At 45.0% G+C, this 21,066-nt stretch overlaps 1 protein-coding gene across 1 annotated transcript in view; it reads left to right on the plus strand.

The window, feature by feature from the left end:
• Positions 1 to 870: 870 nt before the first annotated feature.
• The window catches only part of LOC110504214 (phospholipase DDHD1-like), a 67,076-nt gene continuing 46,880 nt past the window's right edge, over positions 871 to 21,066 (plus strand). The window contains 1 exon segment of the mRNA XM_036962268.1: positions 871 to 949. Within this exon segment, the coding sequence (XP_036818163.1) occupies positions 871 to 949 (79 nt within the window).

Consider the following 21,066-nt stretch of genomic DNA (forward strand, 5'->3'; position numbering starts at 1 on the left):
TCCTGTACCTGTCTCCAATTATTTATACAGCGTGACAGCCACCCTTTGCCTTGATGACAGCTTTGCACACTTTTGGCATTCTCTCAACTAGCTTCATGAGGAATGCTTTTCAACAGTCTTGAAGGAGTTCCCACATATGCTGAGCACTTGTTGGCTGCTTTTCCTTCACTCTGCGGTCCGACTCATCCCAAACCATCTCAATTCGGTTGAGGTCAGATGATTATGGAGGCCATCTAGTGCAGCACTCCATCACTCTCCTTGGTCAAAAACCGTTACATCATCTGCAAAACACCCCCTGTCACACCCTGATCAGTTTCACCTGTCCTCGCTATTGTCTCCACACCCTCCAGGTGTTGGTTGTTTTCCACAGTGTATTTACCCCTGTGTTTCCTGTCTCTCTGTGTCAGTTCGTCTTGTATATTTCCAAGTCAACCAGGGTTTTTCCTGTTATCCTGCATTCTCCTTTTTCTAGTCCTCCCGGTTTTGACCCTTGCCTGTTTCTGGACTTTGTACCTGCCTGCCTGACCATTCTGCCTGTCTTGACTACGAGCCTGTCTGCCACTCTGTACCTCAATGACTCTGATCGGGTTTTTACCTTTTTGCCTGTCCACGACCATTCTCTTGCCTACCCCTTTGGATTAATAAACACTCTAAGACTCCAACCATCTGCCTCCTGTGTCTGGAATCCGGAGTCTCTTTTCGATACTTCTCTACACGGATTATCTGAGGAGGATAAGGATGAGCTCGCTGCTCGGGAACTGCCGGTGGACCCTCCACTCCCTTATCGCCTTCACCATTATAATTGATGGACACCTAGGGGAACGCAAGAAAGAGAGGAGGTCTGGTCTCGGGCACACTCGTGCACCCGATATGGCGCGTTCATCTCCTATGGAATCCAAAAATTTCAGAGAGGAGTCGAAACCACCCGAGTTCTCTCGTGAATCTACGGGTGAGTTGGATACTTCTGAGCCTATGCAGTTGGTAAGAACTAGGCTATCAGTTTGGGAGTGCTCACAGAGGATGAATAATAACTGTGTCTGTACTGTGGAGGGGCAGGACATTTTATAGCTACCTGCCCTACTAGTAAACCCTTGTCTATAGTGGGTACCAGTACTGTGGTGAGTCAGACTGGGAGTTCTCTAATTCCCATCACCCGCACACTCCTTTTTTTTCTTGTGCCGTGGGGAGACCATTCTAAGTCTCTCCGAGTGCTCATTGACTCTGGGGCTGATGAAAATCTTATGAATGCCACCGATAGCTTCGGAGCTTGGTATTCCCACTCAGCCTCTCTCTGTGCCCATGGATGCTAGGGCACTGGATGGTCACTCTATAGTGTAAGTCACCCATAGCACTGTGCCTGTTCAATTACGGGTTTTTGGTAAACACAGTGAGACAATACAGTTCCTCCTCATTACCCCTCCCCATGTTCCGGTGGTTTTGGGATTTTCCAATGATTTTGGGATTTTCCAATGATTGATTCGACCACAAGCTCCATCCTGGGTTGGAGCCCATTTTGCCATTCCCACTGCCTTCAAGTAGCACAGCCTTCCTCAAGTCATCTTCCTCAGGATGTTAGCAAGATTGTGGATGTCTCTGCTATCCCCACAGAATACCAGGACCTCCTGGAAGTGTTCAGTAAGGCACGTGCTACTTCTCTTCCCCCACACCGTCCTTATGATTGTGACATTGATCTCCTCCCAGGCACTAAACCACCTCGGGGTTGATTGTATTCTCTGTCTGGACCAGACACCAAAGCTATGGATGAGTACATAGAGGAGTCTCTGGCCACTGGGGCCGTCCATCCATCTGCATCTCATGCTGGCGCAGGGTCCTTCTTTGTGGAGTAGAAGGACATTACTGTCAAGAATCGTTACCCCCTACCTCTCCTCTGCATTTGAACCTCTCCAGGGGGCCACCATATTTTCCAAGTTGGACCTTCGAAATGCCTACCACCTGGTTCGGATACTAGACCACCTCCAGGTGTCGCTTGTTTTCCCCAGTGTATTTATCCCTGTGTTTTCTGTCTCTCTGTGCCAGTTCGTCTTGTATGTTTCGAAGTCAACCAGCTTTTTTCCTGTTCTCCTGCTTTTTGCATTCTACTTTTTCTAGTCCTCCCGGGTTTGACCCTTGCCTGTTCCTGGACTTTGTACCCACCTGCCTTGACCATGAGCCTGTCTGCCACTTTGTACCTCCTGGACTCTGATCTGGTTGACCTTTTTGCCTGTCCACGACAATTCTCTTACCTAACCCTTTGTTTATTAATCCATTCTAAGACTCCAACCATCTGCCTCCTGTGTCTGCATTTAGGTCTCGCCTTGTGCCTTGATACTATCACACCTCCTCCTCCATTCTTCTCGGTGGGAACCACACATCCGGAGATCATCCGTTCACCTACTCTGCGTCTCATAAAGACACGGCGGCTGGAATCAAAAATCTCAAATTTGGACTTCAACTGGTCTAATGTCTATTGCTTGTGTTTCTTGGCCCAAGCAAGTCTCTTCTTATTATTGGTGTCCTTTTAGTAGTGGTTTCTTTGCAGCAATTCAACCTGACTCACGCAGTCTCCTCTGAACAGTTGATGTTAAGATGTGTCTCTTACTGGAACTCTGTGAAACATTTATTTGGGCTGCAATTTCTGAGGCTGGTAACTCTAATGAACTTATCCTCTGCAGCAGAGGTAACTCTAGAACTTCCTTTTCATGTTGTGGTCCTCATGAGAGCCAGTTTCATGCTAGCGCTAGAAGGTTTTTGAGACTGCACTTGAAGAAACTTTCAAGTTCTTAACATTTTCCAGATTGACTGACCTTCATGTCTTAAAATAATGATGGACAGTCGTTTCTTTAGGCTTATTTGAGCTGTTCTTGCCATAATATGGACTTAGTCATTTACCAAATAGGGCTATCTTCTGTATACCACCTCTACTTTGTCACAACACAACTGATTGGCTCTTAATTTGTGGAATTTCTTTCCTTCTTAACTTTCAGTAAGGCACACTTGTTAATTGAAATGCATTCCAGGTGACTACCTCATGAAGCTCCCGAGTGGCGCAGGGGTCTTAGGCACTGCACCTCTGTGCTCTAGGCGTCACTACAGACCTTGGTTCGATCCTGGCCTATATCACAACTGCCGGTGATTGGGAGTCCCATAGGGCGGCGCACAATTGGCCTAGCGTGGTCCGGGTTAGGGTTTTGCCTGGGTAGGCCGTCATTTTAAATAAAAATTAGTTCTTGGTAGAAAGAGGAGGAAGGGAAATGCTACTAAGGTACACAATAGCACATTTTGGTAGACAGAAGGTGCTCTTTGGTAAAAGGGGTGAATTAGTCATCAAAAAGAAAGGAAGACCAAGGCACTCTTCATATAATTAATAAAAATGCCTTTATTTGTATGGCATGTTCAATAGAAACAAAGTTTGAAAAATCCGACACGTTTCGGCTGCATGGCCATCGTCAGGGAGTTTTGAATTTGTTCTTAACTGGCTTACCTAGTTAAATAAAGGTTGAAAGAATGCCAAGAGTGTGTAAAGCTGTCATCAAGGCAAAGGATGGCTACTGTTTAACACTTTTTTTAACACATTCCATATGTGTTATTTCACAGTTAAGATGTATTCACTATTATTCTACAATGTAGAAAATAGTAAAAATAAAGAAAAACTTTGGAATGGGTAGGTGTGTCCGAACATTTAACTGGTACTGTACATGCAAAATAAAGAGACCCTATTGTCACGTCAACCAGCTGTCTAACTAACAGCACAATAACACAAGATCTCCAGGAATCTAAATAGAAACGATGTGCTTCTATTGTTCTTTATATGAGGCCTGGCATGGATGGAATGCTAGGTTATGGTGGGATGGGCCCTGTCACTGCAGGCTATGTGGTACAGGTGTTGTCACATGGCCTCTCTCTGTATGTGACAACATGGATGGAATGCTAGGTTATGGTGGGGTGGGCCCTGTCACTGCAGGCTATGTGGTACAGGTGTTGTCACATGGCCTCTCTCTGTATGTGACAACATGGATGGAATGCTAGGTTATGGTGGGGTGGGCCCTGTCACTGCAGGCTATGTGGTACAGGTGTTGTCACGTGGCCTCTCCCTGTGTGTGACAACATGGATGGGCCCATTTCTTCCATTGGTCCCACTCCTCAGTGAAGGACTGTTTAATGCCATATAAAAAGGAGTAGGTGGGGGGGTCAGGGGGTGTGGGGAGAGCTAGTATTAAAGGGTCTTATTGCTTCCTCTCTCTCTCTCTGTCTCTCTCACACACACAAAACACGCCCAAACCCCCTGTCCTACATAAGAGAGAGACACCATTGTAAATACAACCCATATTTATGTTTATTTATTTTCCTTTTGTACTTTAACTATTTGCACATCGTTACAACACTATATATAGAAATAATATGACATTGGAAATGTCTTTATTCTTTTAGAACTTCTGTGAGTGTAATGTTTACTGTTAATTGTTTATTTCACTTTGGTTTATTATCAACTTCACCTGCTTTGGCAATGTTAACATATGTTTCCCATGCAAATAAAGCCCTTAAATAGAAATTGAATTGAATAGAATTGACAGAGAGAGACAGAGACTGTGAGAGAGAAAGAGATGCCCAGGCATTCTCATTTGGGACCTCCATTACCAAGCACTCACACACACACAAAATGGTCCTAGCAGAGGCTGACATTGTACCCAGTCCTATCCACCCACCTCCACCGATGGGAGCTACAGGAGAAGAAGAGAGGATGTTGTAGGAGTGTAGGGGTGTGTGTTTGTGCATAGACGGGATAGCTGACAAGGTCACGATGCACATGCTTAAACAGGACAGAAGTACAGGTGTTGTGATTCTGGATGGCCAGATAGCTAGCAACAATGACAAGAAGCTAACATGTGGGGAATCGTAGGTGGCTCGTTTCAGCTACTGTAGTTTTATTTGTTGATACCATGTCTTGTTTTGAGGAGTTTAGACTGATGTCACGTCTATGCTAATATGGCTAAAATGCGCTAGCTAACTAACCAAAAACTGCAACGATGTATGTAAGAGACAACAAGTGTTCATTGTGCAAACGTATTTATGTTTTCAATAAAAATCCAACACGAGATATAGTTTACATGTTGTCAAAAGTCTAAGCCAACCCTGTCTGTTTTTCCACATAGTTGCGGACTCGTAGGTTTTATTGCTAAACAACCAACCTGTCTGTAGAGATCCTATTAGTATTCTAATTCAGAATTCTATGTGTTTGTGTTTGAGAGATTGCGCTCTGTTTGTGTGTGCATGCTAGAGTGTGTGTGTGATAGTGTGTGCTCGCGCTCATGTGTGTACAGTAAGATAAACTGTGACCTTTCCTCGGAGTTGTGGTGAGCCTAATGGTTGCCCTCCATGCCCCAGCTGCTCACAACTCAAGGTGTCTGACTTTAGTAAATGGAGGGGTATTTTTAACCTAGACACACCATGCCCGGGCCTGGGCCTAGCGTCTGGGAGCACCACAGGAGGAATAGAGAGAGAGAGAGAGAGAGAGAGAGGAGGCGAGGAGAGGTGGGGCTGGAGGGTTGGCACGCATTGCTGGCAGTACTCAAGTTCCTGATAGCTTTCAGTGGACCCTTTGATGTGCTCTAGCCGCCCCCGTCCCCGTCCCCCTGACTCCACCTCGCAGGAAATTGCATTCTGTCCGCTGCCACAGCAGATAAATGAAGAGGGAGAAGGGGCTGCACACCGTCACCAGCTGACCTGGCCTGTCTCACACCACGGCCTGTAGTATGTGAGCAGTGTGTTAGCCGTGTGTGCCACCATCGGGTACCCACCGCCTCTTCTTTCCAAGACAGGACCATATACAGTGCATTCGGAAAGTATTCAGACCCCTTGACTTTTTCCACATTTTATTACATTGGAGCCTTGTTGTAAATGGATTCAATTGTTTTACCGTCATCAATCTACAGACCACATTTTCTTGCCATTTCATTAGTTTAACAGAGCGTTTCCTAAAAGTTAAAATATTGTTGCATTTCCTTTACATTTTGGTAATTGTCTTGGAACGTTCTCCAACTGGTTTGACATTGGGAATCTTCTTAAATAGTTACTCTGTGGGAATTTCAGTTCTTCAGGATAACTTTTCCTACAGGTTTCCTCATGGTTCTATTTAACTTCTACAGGATGGGTGTCCCTAAACCGGAACAGTTGTTGCTAACGTGCGCTAATGTGACTAGAATGACGTTGCATACACCAGCCAACTTTCCGGGACATAGACATGTCTTATATGGGCAGAAAGCTTAAATTATTGTTAATCTAACTGCAATTTCCAATTAACAATAGCTATTACAGTGAAAAAATACCATGCTATTGTTGGAGGAGACTACACAACAACAAAACACTTTTTATCATGGCAACTGTTTTGATACATTCACCTCTGAAGGTAAATAATGTACTCTGATTTGTCTTCCTGAGGGTCCAAAAAATGAAATGTAGCATAGTTTTGTTTGATAAAATAATTTTTTATGTTCAAATGTAAGGACTGGGTTCTACATTTTGACCCCACTGCTGTCTCTGGCTCCACACCCACCCTGTCCGGCCATCTAGATGTGTGAAAGTGTATAAGCTAATGACCCATCATGTATGACATTAGTGGGAGTGTGTAAACGTACATTTTGTATACCATAGCATTTTTTTATGTTCTCTATAGTTATGTACTTGAAAATATATCAATTGGCCAATTCGGCACATTTGGGAAAACTCCTGGCAGACTTGATACAAAATATTGTGCAGTAATTTAATTATTCACTGGATCAGTGAAACTTTGCACACACACTACTGCTATCTGGTGGTCAAAATCTAAATGAAGTATGGCCTTTCTTTTGCATTTCAAAGATGATAAAACAAAAAAAGGATTTTTTTTTTTTACCAGATCTAATGTGTTATATTCTCCTACATTCATTTCCCATTTCCACAAACTTCAAGGTGTTTCCTTTCAAATGGTATCAAGAATATGCATATCCTTGCTTCAGGTCCTGAGCTACAGGCAGTTAGATTTGGGTATGTCATTTAAGGCGAAAATTGAAAAAAAGGGTATGATCCTTGAAGTTATGTTCTCAAATTGTTCTGAGAACATTAAGAAAACCACAAGAAAACTTTAGTAACGTTCAGAGAACGTTCTAAGAATGTTATTTGAAAAAGTTCCATTCTCAACATTAACGAAACTCTCTATTCTCTATCTTATTAATTATGTTCAGGTTTGTTGGCCGTGCCCATTAATTGGCCGAACCACAGTGGACTAATTCCATGGACAGAGAACAGAAGATCATAGTATCGATTCTCACTGACGTGGGGTCACAATAAAAAATACATGTGTTTGCATGATTAATGCCTAAGCAAATGTATTTCCATATATCCTCTCTGTACTTGGACTTCAAAACAGTTAACCGAAACTAAGCTAGCAGTATTATTAAAAATCTTATTGAAACATGTTCTCAGAACGTTATTTCATTACCTTCAAATAACCAATAATATAACGTTAATAAAACCTAGGAAAACATTCAGGGAACCAGAGTAAAATGTCCTCAGAACCTCTTTGCAACCTAAAAATGTACATTCCCAGAACAGGCAAACATTTTTGCTTCCGTTCTCGGGACGTTTAAAAAACATTCAGTTTTACCGGTCAAGAAACTTATGGCTTCATTCCCAGAACCAATGGGAAACCAAAAACGTACATTCCCACAACTTCCAAGGAACCAAATGTGCTAGCTGGGTATGCATGCAATAGAAACCTCTGATAGAGATACTGTAACTACTCTATGCTCTCAGCAATAACATCAGGTCACATCAAATGACATCAGAGACTAAAAGAGTGAGATTCCTGCTGTCTTTACACAGAGACCGTCTGAGAATGTTGGGACTCAACGTGTCTAAGAGGGGTCGCTCACGCAATGGGACCCCAATGGCACTTATGGGTATTGAAGGGACAATACTTAGGGGAACCTGCCTTGAGCGTGTTTGTGTGTGTCTGTGTGTGTGTATGTGTGCACACGAGTGAGGTCATGTGTGTGTGAGATCATGGACGAGTGGAGCGAGTTGTCTCAGACAACAACTATTTGATTAGTGCTACATGAAACAGGGCTCGTTCCTGCCGGAGAAATGACGTCACCCCCAGTGGAACTCTTTGGGGCTACTCCACCCTCACCCCCTATACTATAGACTAGGAGCCTCCAGAAGGAGAAGCTAGTATGTCATTATACTACAACACATGGATGCTTCCTATGGCTCTATGACATGTTAATGTCTTCAACCCATTTTGCTGTATCTTCTCTCGTATCGTCTTTCAAACTTCAAATCAGGTATGTCCATGATCCCAAGGGTCATTCTTTATGTGGTCTCTTTAAGACAGTAAAGCAATTTGTTTATTTGTGATCTACATAAAGAAGAGGTTTATGTGAGACTCATGGGTTTGATTATTTGATTACTCTGTGCTGAATTACACGCCTATACTGAGCCATGTGGGGGTCTGGCCAATGAGAAATGTGTGTGAGGGTATTTAGGTCCATGTTGATTCAGGAAAGTGTTGCTGTTGATGGGAACTATCCTGGACGTGGTGAGTGAGGAGAGCAAGAACCCTGTGGCCTCTCAACCCAGCATGCACGCACGCACACTCTCTTTATTACCACCAGCACCATGACCTCTCCATCCTCCCTGAGCTGTTGCAGACCCTCCCCCCCCTTCAGAATCCCTGGGGGTCCCTGATTGACAGGCCGTGAAGATACACCAACACAGTCTCCATTTAGCTCAAGAGCCACCTCCCTCCGACTCCCTCCGACTCCTCTTCTCCCTCCCTCCCCCATTGTCTGATGAGAAAACACACTTGAGCCAAAGTGTTTCAGAGCAGGAAGTTTCCCGGGGAGAGAAGGTTTCGTTTCGGGTCAATGTGTACCGCTGCGGCGGACGGTGTTTTTGGGGAGGTCAGGACATGCAGAGAGGAGGTGACGGGGAAGGGTGCGTGTTGGAAGCTGCTGAACATTGGGGAGAGGTGAAGGTGGAGGTAGGGGTGTTTTATTTTATTTAACCTTCATTTAACTAGGCAATTCAGTTAAGAACAAATTCATATTTACAATGAAGGCCTACCCCGGCCAAACCCTTACCTAATTGTGCGCCGCCCTATGGGACTCCCATTCACTGGCAGTTGGATACAGCCTGGAATCGAACCAGGGTCTGTAGTGACGCCTCTAGCACTGAGATGCAGTGCGCCACTCAGGAGCCCTAGAGGTAGGGAGGGAGGGAAAGTTGAAGGTGGGTGGGGTGGATGTCGGGGTGTTTAGTCCTGAGAGGAAAGTGCAGGTAGGGAGGGAAAGTGGAAGGCGGGTGGGGTGGGGTGGCAGTAGGGGTGGAGGTGGGGTAGAGGTGAAAGTGGAGGGTGGGTGGGGTGAAGGTAGAGGTGTTTAGTCCTGAGAGGAAACATTAGCAAAGCGAGGAGGAAATGCTGCCAAATTAACTTCTCACCCTTTCAATCACACCCCTAGGAGTTACTGCCCCACTTTAGTTCTGCCGATCTGGCTTTTTTTGGGAGGTGTGGAGGGTGTTTATTTTTTTCTCTTTTTTGGGGGTACCGCACTGGGGAGAGACATTGCACCCTCACACCGACCCGAGGTTCGCCCCTCTGACCCTAACCCCCCCAACCCCCGGCACCCGCCATACACCCACTCGGCAAGCGCAGACTACAAGCAGAACCACTTCAGCCAATCCGCTGCCAGGACTGCCCTCTTAATTCTGCTCTCGGTCAATGAGAAGAGAGGGAAAGCTTCAAACATGTCTGTCCAAAACAGGCTAAATCGATCTCATACTTTAGTAAATTAACCCACTCCCAAACAAGGGCCAGTGAATCAGTCCTTGGAGAGAACAGAAAAACACTTTCCTCTCAATGCTTCTCATTATCCAAGAATGACAGAAAATGCATTCATGTGGTTTGAAAAGGTCACCAGAAAGGAACAGAACCGCAGAGGGATGGTTTGTCGTGACTGCTGCTTTTCTCAGCTCATGCATATGCTCCAGTACCAACAACATGGGCTGGAGTGCGGCAACAGAACGTTTCAAACCTCTCTCCGTACTCCCTCTCCTTCTCTTCTCTTCTCCTCCCCCCTCCCACCTCCCTCTTACTCAAAGGCATACCTGCCTAATTTGCATGTATTTGTGCATTTTCTTCCCCCCTCCCTTCTCTCCCCCTTTTCCTCACAATTTCTCTCTTTCTACAGATCAGATAAGGTGGTTCGTCCTTCTGTTCCAGCTCCCTTTGCTTGGAGAATAGATGATTGCGGTCATTCTCCAAGACAAATTTAACTTTTCTGGATGCTCTAAATCTATTTAGGCACATTTAATAGTGTTAATTATTGTGGGGCCCGACAGGGGACTGTGGAGCTTTCTTTGGTCAGGGCCTTTAATAACATTGACTGCAATGAGAAGCAGATGCTGATCCGCTTGGTACCTTTGAAAGAAGACATTTGAGTCGCTCTCCTTCTAATTTATGGGCCCCCCTCCACATCTGGAATTCTTTATAATTAAAACGTAAAACCCAAAGTTCTACTTCCACCTGTCAAACGTTGAGAAGATGAACACAGTAATGGGCTTCTCCGCCATCGGTGAAGTGGTGGTGGAGGTTTTATTTTTGGAGGTGGGTGGGGGGGTTGTATACAGGGCCTGTGTTTCAATACTTTGCCTGTAGCATTGCTGTGGGAGCTAAAGTACATCCAGACAGTACAGATGCTCAGAGACCTAGGTCCTCCAGGTTAACAGCCATGGAACATTCATTCAGAGATTCTCTCTTTTCGTTCCAAAAGGGTCATGTCTCCTTTTGGAAGATCAATTATAACCAGACAGAGAATTATACAACAACATGAACAAATGTTAATTCTCATACGGTTTCCTTTAAACCTGTACTTCACAAGCTTTAGTGCTGAGGGAAAACATCAGTAGAGACTAAAGCATTCTCAACACTAATAGGACGGAAACAGAGATTTCCGATTCTGATCTCTCAAAGATCCCGGAAACATCACAGTTAAGCTTAACAGATTTGCTAACTCCTTTTATTAGCTAATAATGAAAGCAAAAATATGGATTTGCCACGGCTGGTGAATAACATCATTGCTCATCAATAAGAACCTACAGAAGTTAGGAGTGTCACCTGTGTGTGGGTATGCGTGCGTGCGTACGTGTGTGCGTGCCTGCGTGTGTGTGTGTGTGTGTGTATGTCCGGGCGTACAGAGCTCAAAGCCTCTCAAACCTGTAGCCTACTTCATTAAAAGGAATTAAGATCCAGCACCCAGAAGATTAATTTTCTTTGTCTTTTCTTCCCCCCCTCACTCTCGCCTCATTGGAGTGCGAGACAAAGGCAGCTGTAAGAAGGGTTCTGGAAGAGGGAGAGGAAGCTGGCCAAGGTTGGGGAGTGCAGCTTGTGCAGCTAATCCTTCTGTGAACACGGCCATGTGGACAGCATTCCTGCCATTTTCTCCACTATTACCAGATCACCGTAATTAAGTCTTCAGCGTTAACAGGTCGGCCGGGCCTGACCAGGGAGAGAGCTAATCTACTGCAGCATTCTGTGGCTACTGGGGGGTGGGCTGCTGTTGGAGTCAATACATACGGTACACACACACACAAACGTATTCACACATACTGTATATGTACTCACACACACACAAAAGGGTTAACCAAGCTCAGTTTAACCATCAATTCAGTTAATCAACGTTTCAAGTATTCTTGAAATATGGTATAATAATACGCTTCCAGAAAATTCCCCACGCAGAATGAATCTGTTTCAGCCAGTGAGAAGGATCTCACAAAAACCAGTCATGTTGCCATCAGCATTAGGTGAATAAAATATCTCTCTCTCTCCCTCCTGGTAGCACACACAGCAATCTACACTACAGTATACTGTCAGCTGTTATGGGGGAGCTTCAGATATGAGGCAGTTAAAACCAGACCAAAGCCAGTTCCCAACAACAACATAAAAATGTATAGCCTCGAAGAGGGCGGCCATGTTCAAAGGAAGGAGGTTGCACTGCTGTGCACGAGAGAAAGAAATGAGCACAGTATGGGAGGAGAGAGAGAAAGAGAGAACTACAGGGTGAAATAGAGAGTTACATAGAGAGTCACGGGAGGTAGAGAGAGAAAGTGCACTCGACACAGGGGAGGTAAAGGCAGAGACAGAAGGGCCCCCTTTGTGGATCATCGACAGATAATGGGCTCATTAAGGCTCTCGCTCTCTAAACAAACAGAACAGGCGCTGAGGAGATGGACTTAAGGGCCCGACATGGAGAGAGAGAGATAATGAGGCCCCGTCACCCGCTCTGCCCCAGCTCCGCTCGACACAGCAGAGTGAGGCCTACCAACAAGCTGCTGGCCTGTAACCAGTAACCAGTCAATCTCCCCATGCACTTTCCTTGTGTACACACACTAACCCACAGTAACATACACTAGTTCTCTCATACATACCACAGGGATGCGACCCATGTTGACTCCAATGCTCCCCACAGTTGTCAAGTTGTGCTTTGGATGGTGTTGGAAACTGTTGAGCTTGAAAAACCTAGCAGCATTGCAGTTCAATCAATCAATTAAATGTATTTTTAAATCCCTTTTTATTATATCAGCAGATGTATACAGAAACCAAGTCTAAAACCTCAAACAGCAAGCAATGCAGATGTAGAAGCACAGTGGCTAAGAAAACATCCCTAGAAAAGCAGGAAACCTAGAGAAGAACCAGACTCTACATGGCCATTAAGTGGCACCTCAGTTGTAAATGTCAGTTGCCTTTAATAGCTGAGAGAGAAAGAGCGAGAGAGTAAGCGAGAGAGACGAAAACAGCAGGTCCGGGACAAGGTAGAACATCAGGTGAACAGGTCAGGGTTCCATAGTCACAGGCAGAAGAGTTGAAACTGGAGCAAAAGCTCGACCAGGTAGAGTGGGGAAAGCTAGGAGTCATCAGGCCAGGTAATCCTGAGGCATGGTCCTAGGGCTCAGGTCCTCCGGGAGGGGAGGGAGAGAGAGATTTAGAGGGAGCATACATAAATTCACACAGGACACGAGATAAGACAGGAGAATTACACCAGAAATAACAGACTGACTAGCCCCCCAGCACATAGACTATTGCAGCATAGATACTGGAGGCCGAGACCGGGGGGTTCTGGGGACACTGTGGCCCTGTCTGATGATACCCCCGGACAGGGCCAGCCAGGCAGGATATAACCCCACCCACTTTGCCAAAGCACAGCCCTCACACCACTAGAGGGATATCTTCAACCACCAACCTACTACCCTGAGACAAGGCTGAGTATAGCCCACAAAGATCTCTACCGCACGAGCCCGAGGGGGCGCAAGACAGGACAGAAAGAAGGCATATAGGGATGGCATAGAAGAGCTCCTGTAAGCCAGTGACTCAGCCCCCGTAATAGGGTCAGAAGCAGAGAATCCCAGTGGAGAGAGGGGAGCCGGCCAGGCAGAGACTGCAAGGGCGGTTCGTCATTCCAGTGTCTTGCCATTCACCTTCTCACCTCTGGGCCAGACTACACTCAGTCATGTCATGAGGACCTACTGAAGAGATGAGTCTTCAGTAAAGACTCATCGAGACCGAGTCTGCATCCCTCACATGGATAGGCAGACCATTCCATAAAGCATTGCTTTTTTTGGAGAAAGCCCTGCCTCCAGCTGTTTGCTTAGAAATTCTAGGGACAATAAGGAGGCCTGCGTCTTGTGAGCGTACGTGTAGGTATGTACGGCAGGACCAAATCGTAAAGATAAGGTAGGAGGAGCAAGTCCATGTAATGCTTTGTAGGTTAGCAGTAAAACCTTAAAATGAGGCCTAGCCTTAACAGGAAGCCAGTGTAGAGAGGCTAGCACTGGAGTAATATGATCAAATGTATTTGTTCTAGTCAAGATTCTAGCAGCCGTATTTAGCACTAACTGAAGGTTATTTAGTGCTTTTTCCGGATAGTTGGATTGCAGTAGTCTAATCTAGAAGTGACAAAAGCATGGGTTAGCTTTTTTTCTATAATTTTCGGACAAAAAGTTTCAGATTTTTTGCAATGTTACGAAGAGTTCTTGACACAAACCGGTGCGCCTGGCACCTACTACCATACCCCGTTCAAAGGCACTTAAATATTTTGTCTTGCCCATTCACCCTCTGAATGGCACACACATACAAGCCATGTCTCATTTGTCTCAAGACTTCAAAATCCTTCTTTAACCTGTCTCCTCCCCTTCATCTACTGATTGAAGTGGATTTAACAAGTGACATCAATAAGGGATCATAGCTTTCACCTGGATTCACCTGGTCAGTCTATGTCATGGAAAGAGCAAGTGTTCATAATGTTTTGTACACTCAGTGTATGTAAGTATTTCTCTCGCACAAGCACACACAGATCCCTTACATCTGCACATGCACTGCACTCTCTGACTCCCTGTCTTGTGTTTGCTTGTCCCACCGCTCTGTCGCTCTCTCTCTCTCTGCTTGTCTATCTCTCTTTTTCTCCAACTGTGTAGTTCTCTCTCTCTGCTTGTGTGTCTCTCTTTTTCTCCAACTGTGTAGTTCTCTCTTCCTGAAAGCAGCAGTCTGGTTTCCTAATTTGGGTGTTTTGTGGAGTATGTAGTCTGGTTTCCTGATGTGGGTGTAGTGTGACGTATGTTACTGACGACTGGGTAGCCATGGATCATCTGGCAGATTGATTCTGGCATCCAGAAACACCTGCAGTGATTTCTTTCCCGTCACCTCGTAAAAGTGGTTAACACACGACGTCATGCAATATTAATCACTCATGATGCTTAATAACTCAACACTGGCCTCTTCTCCTTAACTCTCTTCGGAGCGGTATTGCTCAAACTAACCTCAGGAGAACACAAATAAAATGTTAGGAAGTAGGCATAAGAAATGTAAGGCATAGTGCAATGGGGCTGGAGAAATGCAACCACTCAAATTCATAGAACTATGGCTGCAAGGACTGACAATCCCAGAATGATAGATTTAACCATGTTTTCAAGGCCAGTCTTTTGTTTACATTTATTTTGTTTACAAACATTGGAGTGAAACAAGTTTATATTTCGGGTTCTGATGGGGTATGTAGTTGCGACCCATCACACAGGGCAAGTGGGGCAGAGCCCCACCAGTTTTTTTTTTTTTTTTTTGCCTGTTTTACATGTTATCACATATCAATTTGCAAACAAAAATGAATACTGAGTTAATAAAGCTACATACAAAAATAGTGTCTTTTTTGCTTTCTTGATTAAGGCAGTTCCAAAATGCTAGCTCAGTGCTTTCCATGGTGGTGGGGCAAGCCAATGGAAAATACAGAGCGTAGGGCTTGGTAATCTTCTCTAGTTACGCTGTGATTGGCTCAGTGTTTTGTCACTTATGGGGACACTACGTTACCGCAAAATCTACACGGAGAGCTAGAAAGTTCAAGCCGCATTGGGTGCTCATATAGATTTACATTAGAAGGGCCCTTCCAAGAAGGCTCAAGGTCTTTTGTCCACAGATAAAATGACGTCAAATCACGTTATATCTACTGTAGCTTTGACTGGACTTAGCTAGACAAGCAGTCATCATCATTAATCACGTTGACAATCTACTGGAAAATCCTTTTAAATACTTGTCAAATGAAGAGAAATTATATAGAAAACGTATCAGTGCTCATTGGCCATTGGACATAAAAATTAAAGACAAGTGAGAAATCGCAAATTCATCAATAAGTGGTTTGGAAGGAATCAGTGGCTAACTGCAAGGGTCACTATTTTGCTTTCCCTGCTATTTGGTGGAAAGGGTGTGGTCCAAGTCTGGGTTTAAGTCTCTTTTCCAAGCTTAAAAGGATTAACATTCACCAGAAAAGGTTGAATAGGTTGGTCATGCTGTCAATCCAGAATTTTAAAAAACTGGAAACTGGGAAATCTCAGACTTCAGTGAGTTCAAGACAACTGGGAACTCGGGAAAAAACTAGTTCCAACTGGGAAAATACATTTTGAACGGTCATCCAACTCGGAATTCCAAGTCTGGAACTCGGGCCTCTTTCCAGAGATCCGTCCTGAAGATCATAGACGTCATGATTCAACCTTTTTTCCCCAGTTGTCTTGAAAGCACCATAAATCCAGAGAATGCCAGACTTTGAAGACAAAGTTTCATGACAAAATTTGCCCACAAGAAGGACCGCCGCACCACCTTCCTGTTCAAGTGAGCACAGCAGTAAGTCCAAAACCGTCTTGTATGCTGTTGAATAAATGATGTTATATGCCATGAAGATATATATACTGTAGCTAAGAAAGTAATACGAAGTGTATGTTGTGAAGTAAGCTGTTAGTAACCCATGTGCCTCAGCCTAATCATTTGGATTCCAATAGTTTTTTCACCATTCATTTTTCACAAAAAGGATTTTAGAAACACTTAAAATAAAGGCTGTGTTTCATGTAGACTTACCCTGGCATGACATTTTGATAACCGTGTAAATCTCTCTAGGACAAGGTGGCCTTTATCAATATATTTACTTGTATTAACCCCATAAAAAAATGAAATACTAATTAGCAGCTAATGTGGCTCATAAAGAATTACAAATGCCATGATGATCTGGACGAGACTGCAGAGTTGAGGCAAAGGTAAGAATCTCTGGATTAAATATCTAATGTTAGCTAAATGAAGTAAAATTGACAATTCTGTGAACTGTCTTGTGCAAGTTTTAAATTGACGCAATACCTGTTAGCAAAGGTGTCAGCTAGAGATTACGTGCAGGACCTTGCAGGGATTTGTAGTTTTGCATGACTTTGGTGCTAATTAGGATTTTTGAATCTGAGCATAAATAGAGCTGAATATATTGATAAAAGTCACTTTGTCCGAAGAGAGATTTACATGGTTATCAAAGCTTTGCCAGCAGCTTTGCCAGCAGCATACCACCCTGCATACCACTGCTGGCTTGCTTCTGAAGCTAAACAGGGTTGGTCCTGGTCAGTTCCTGGATGGGAGACCAGATGCTGCTGGAAGTGGTGTTGGAGGGCCAGTAGGAGGCACTCTTTCCTCTGGTCTAAAAAATAATGTCCCAATGCCCCATGGAAGTGATGTATAGGGTGCCGTCTTTCGGATGGGACGGGTGTCCTGACTCTCTGAAGTCATTAAAGATTCCCTGGCACTTTTCGTAAGAGTAGTGGTGTTAACCCCGGTGTCCTGGCTAAATTCCCAATCTGGCCCTCAAACCATCACGGTCACCTAATAATCCCCAGTTTACAATTGGCTCATTCATCCCCCTCCTCTCCCCTGTAACTATTCCCCAGGTCGTTGCTGCAAATGAGAATGTGTTCTCAGTCAACTTACCTGGTAAAATAACGGATAAGTAAAAGCTTACATGAAAACAGACCTTATTTTAAGTGTTTCTAAAATTCCCTATGTGAAAAATGAATGGTGGAAAAACGATTTTAACAATTTCCTTGTTTGACCGTAAGGTTTTAAGGGTATTATGACACCTACACTGTGGGGCTCTATAAGGAAATGAGTTGCATTCATAAGTAGTAGGGAACGGAGTTTCAATCATGAGCAATAAGGCAATGAGTTGCGTTCATGAGCAACAGTGCGTTCATGAGCTACTTAGAGAACCCTTTCTGCCCTCCTATTGCTTCAGTGGAAGAAAACGAAATAAAATGATATTGTATGACATGCGATTGAAGTCGTCCACTGTAGCATATACCCACCCGTAAGGTACCATGGCTGTAAGCAATAAAAGACGAGGAGCACTCCTTGAACTCCCTTGTAATCAACTGGAGGAAACTTCACAGCAGAGCAGGCCCATCCAACCATTCAAACTGCCATGAGATTTATTGTGAGAAGAACTAAAGAGGCTGCTGTTTCTCTGAGAAGCAGCCCAAATACCTTCCTTCCACTACCCTCCCTACTCCCATTACAGAATGTCAGCCTTTGCCTTTATTAATACCAATATATTATGGTGGAAAAAGGCCGGAGTGCATTACAAGCTCGAGACAGTGGAGCGCGAATAAAAAAAATTGAGGCATTGTGAGGGGGACGGGGAAGGGGGTTCTGTTAATCTCCAGCTGCTTCTCTGCTCATCAAGCTGTGAGCTAACATGAAACAAACTCACGCTATACACATCTGTCAGCCATTAGGGACAGACAGACAGACAGACAGACAGACAGACAGACAGACAGACAGACTCTGAGAAAGCCTCTGAGGGGACATATTGTCCCATCTCTCAGTTCCGTCCTCATGGAGGGAGAAAGAGGGAAAGGAGGAAGGAGGGGGAAGAGGAGGGAGAGGAGAGGGGGAAAGAAGGAAGGGGGGGGGGGGGGGGGGGGGTGGGGGAGAGGGGAATAGATGGATGGTGGGGGGTACCATAGATGAAGTTCCATAGATGAAGTTGAGGGGGACCCTGGCCATTTTGAAACAACATTCCAAGGCCGACTCTGGATATGTCTCTCTATTCCCTCAGAAACTTTCCCCACTCAGATAAGTCAACCTTGACAGTGTGAAACAGCTCTAAAAACACTGCAGACTCGAATTACACATGTAGGTCTCCACGCAAGGCCACAGAGGTTGGGAGGGCAGAACATTCAACCTGTAAATGACAGGCAGATCTAAAGAGGTTACTCGTGGAGAATCTATTACACACCATCCACACCTGGACTGGGCCCCTTGTTGGACATATAGGAAAACTTGTGGCTGTGGGGGCTATTGAGGCAAAGAGCACAGAGCCTGCACACACACACACATCAACATCCTTAGAGAGGGGCCAAGCTACACTGATACCCACAATTCAACTCTGCTTTCAGGTCAGTTTCTTACTCAACATTTGTTAATCAAATATAAAAAATTCACTGGTTAATGAAAGATTTGTATTAAAGTAACGCATTGCATAAATCCATGGCTCACTCTGTGAGGCAAACCCACAGCAGTTACACAAAAACACTTCCATGGAGGCCTGAGGAGGATCCATTGTGAATTGTGGAGAGGAGAGGACAGACAGGACAGATTGAGGAGACTAACATGGAGAGAAAATAGCTTTTAGAGAGTGTTTGTCCAAACAGGATTACACCAAGCCTGGTTTGATGTGTATGAAGCTAGGTGATGCTAACATCACCCGTCTGTCTCTCCCAGATATTTACCTCAGCTAACTACACCACAGGGGCGGCCCACACACTCACACACAGACAAAGGAAAAAAGAGCGGGATGGCGTGAAGGCGAGAAGAGGCACACTTCATTAATCTCTTTGGCACTTTTCCACTAAAGCACTGTCTGTTTTAGCAGCCCCGTTAACTTTTAGCTGAGGTGAAAGTGACTAATACCCAAACCCCACCGCCTCAAAATCCAAAATGTACAACTTCACCCACAAGTCATAATTTACACCATTTGTCATTTCCGTGCTGTCCTATTTTCTTCAGACATTTCCTGAGCACTGCACCTCGTTTCTGGTCTCTTAATTTTCAATACATTAAGACACATCCCACTGGGCACACACTGGTTGAAACAACGTTGTTTCCACATAATTTCAATGAAATAATGTGGAACCAACGTGGAATAGACGTTGAATTGACATCTGTGCCCAGTGGGATACTACATCTTCCACAGCTGACATTTTAAGGAGTACCCACTATTTTGTCACACTGGGTCATTGTCCTGTTGAAAACAAATGATAGTCTCACTAAGTGCAAACCAGATGTGATGGCGTATCGCTGCAGAATGTTGTGGTAGCCATGCTGGTTAAGTGTGCCTTGAATTCTAAATAGGCAAAGGGTGGCTACTTTGATGAATCTCAAATGTAAAATATATTTTGATTTGTTTAACACTTTTTTGGTTACTACATGATTCCAATGTGTTATTTCATAGTTTTGATGTCTTCACTATTACTCTACCATGTAGAAAATAGGAAAAAGAAAGAAAAACCCTGGAATGAGTAGGTGACTGATACTATACATGTACAGTTGCTGACCAGGTTCTCTCTTTAAGTTTAAGTTTCATCCTGTGATGATGGTCCCTCTTGCTATGCTTAGCCTCACTCACACCGTGCTATTTTGATTCTAGAGCGAGAGAGAGAATGCTCTGCTAGGATGTAAACCAGGTGGCAGACAGACTTGTCCTGCTTACATAAAGGTGTGGTTGGTGTGTTTTCTGTTCTGCGGGCAGGGAGCGTTCCAGAGGAGCAGTACAAAAGAGACCGAGCCTGGCTAACAGTGTGTATATCTGCCAGTGCATCTTTATTTGTGTCCAATGGGGTAACAACAGACAGTGCTGTTCCCGTAATTAGGCTAAGTGTCTGTCTGCTCCAAGTAACCAAAAGGAAGCCCCTCCCTAAAAGAACACACACTCAACAAAAAAATACAAAAGAAAAAACACAACAAAAAAAATACATTCACACTTTTTCACACATACACACCGTCTTTCTCTCTCACGCACACACACACACACGCACGCACACGCACGCACGCACACGCACACGCACGCACGCACACGCACACGCACACACACAGCTAGTGGCAGAAGCCTGGGCCCAGGCTCCGGAGCGGAGGGATATCCGACCTGTGAATTGGAGGGGGTAGCTGAATCACAATAGGACTGGCAGCCCTGGAGGAGGTCATTAAGGTTGGGGCCAGGCTCTGGCTACGGCGCGCTGCAGTCAACAGCCCCCCAATCACCCACCTGGCACCTGGAGCCCAGACGTCCCGGGATTGAGAGGGGGCCCAGGGGGGAGTGGAGCCGTGGGGCTGGAGGAACGCCAGACAAACCCAAAGGGCTGCTCCTGTGGGCCCGGTGCCCCTGCACCTCCTCCCACCCACGTCTGTGGCTGCTCACCACCACCCTTGTCCCAGCACCCTATATCCTCCCATCTATAACCCCCCTCCCACCCCATTCTCACACCAGCAACTCCTCACCTCCACAACTCTCAACTGCCCTAACTCTGGTGTAATCACCTCTGATGTGGGTGGGGTAAGGGGAGGTAGGTGGGGGGGGGTCACACATTACATCATTTATTTACTTATCCTGGGTAGCTAGCTAGTGTTGCGCGTGTCATGGCGGAGTTGAGTTTGGGATGAAAGGTGACGGATGCGAGAGTAAATGAGTCATG

This window comes from Oncorhynchus mykiss, chromosome 25 (genome assembly GCF_013265735.2).
Source record: "Oncorhynchus mykiss isolate Arlee chromosome 25, USDA_OmykA_1.1, whole genome shotgun sequence".
Classification (NCBI taxonomy): Eukaryota; Metazoa; Chordata; class Actinopteri; order Salmoniformes; family Salmonidae; genus Oncorhynchus; species Oncorhynchus mykiss.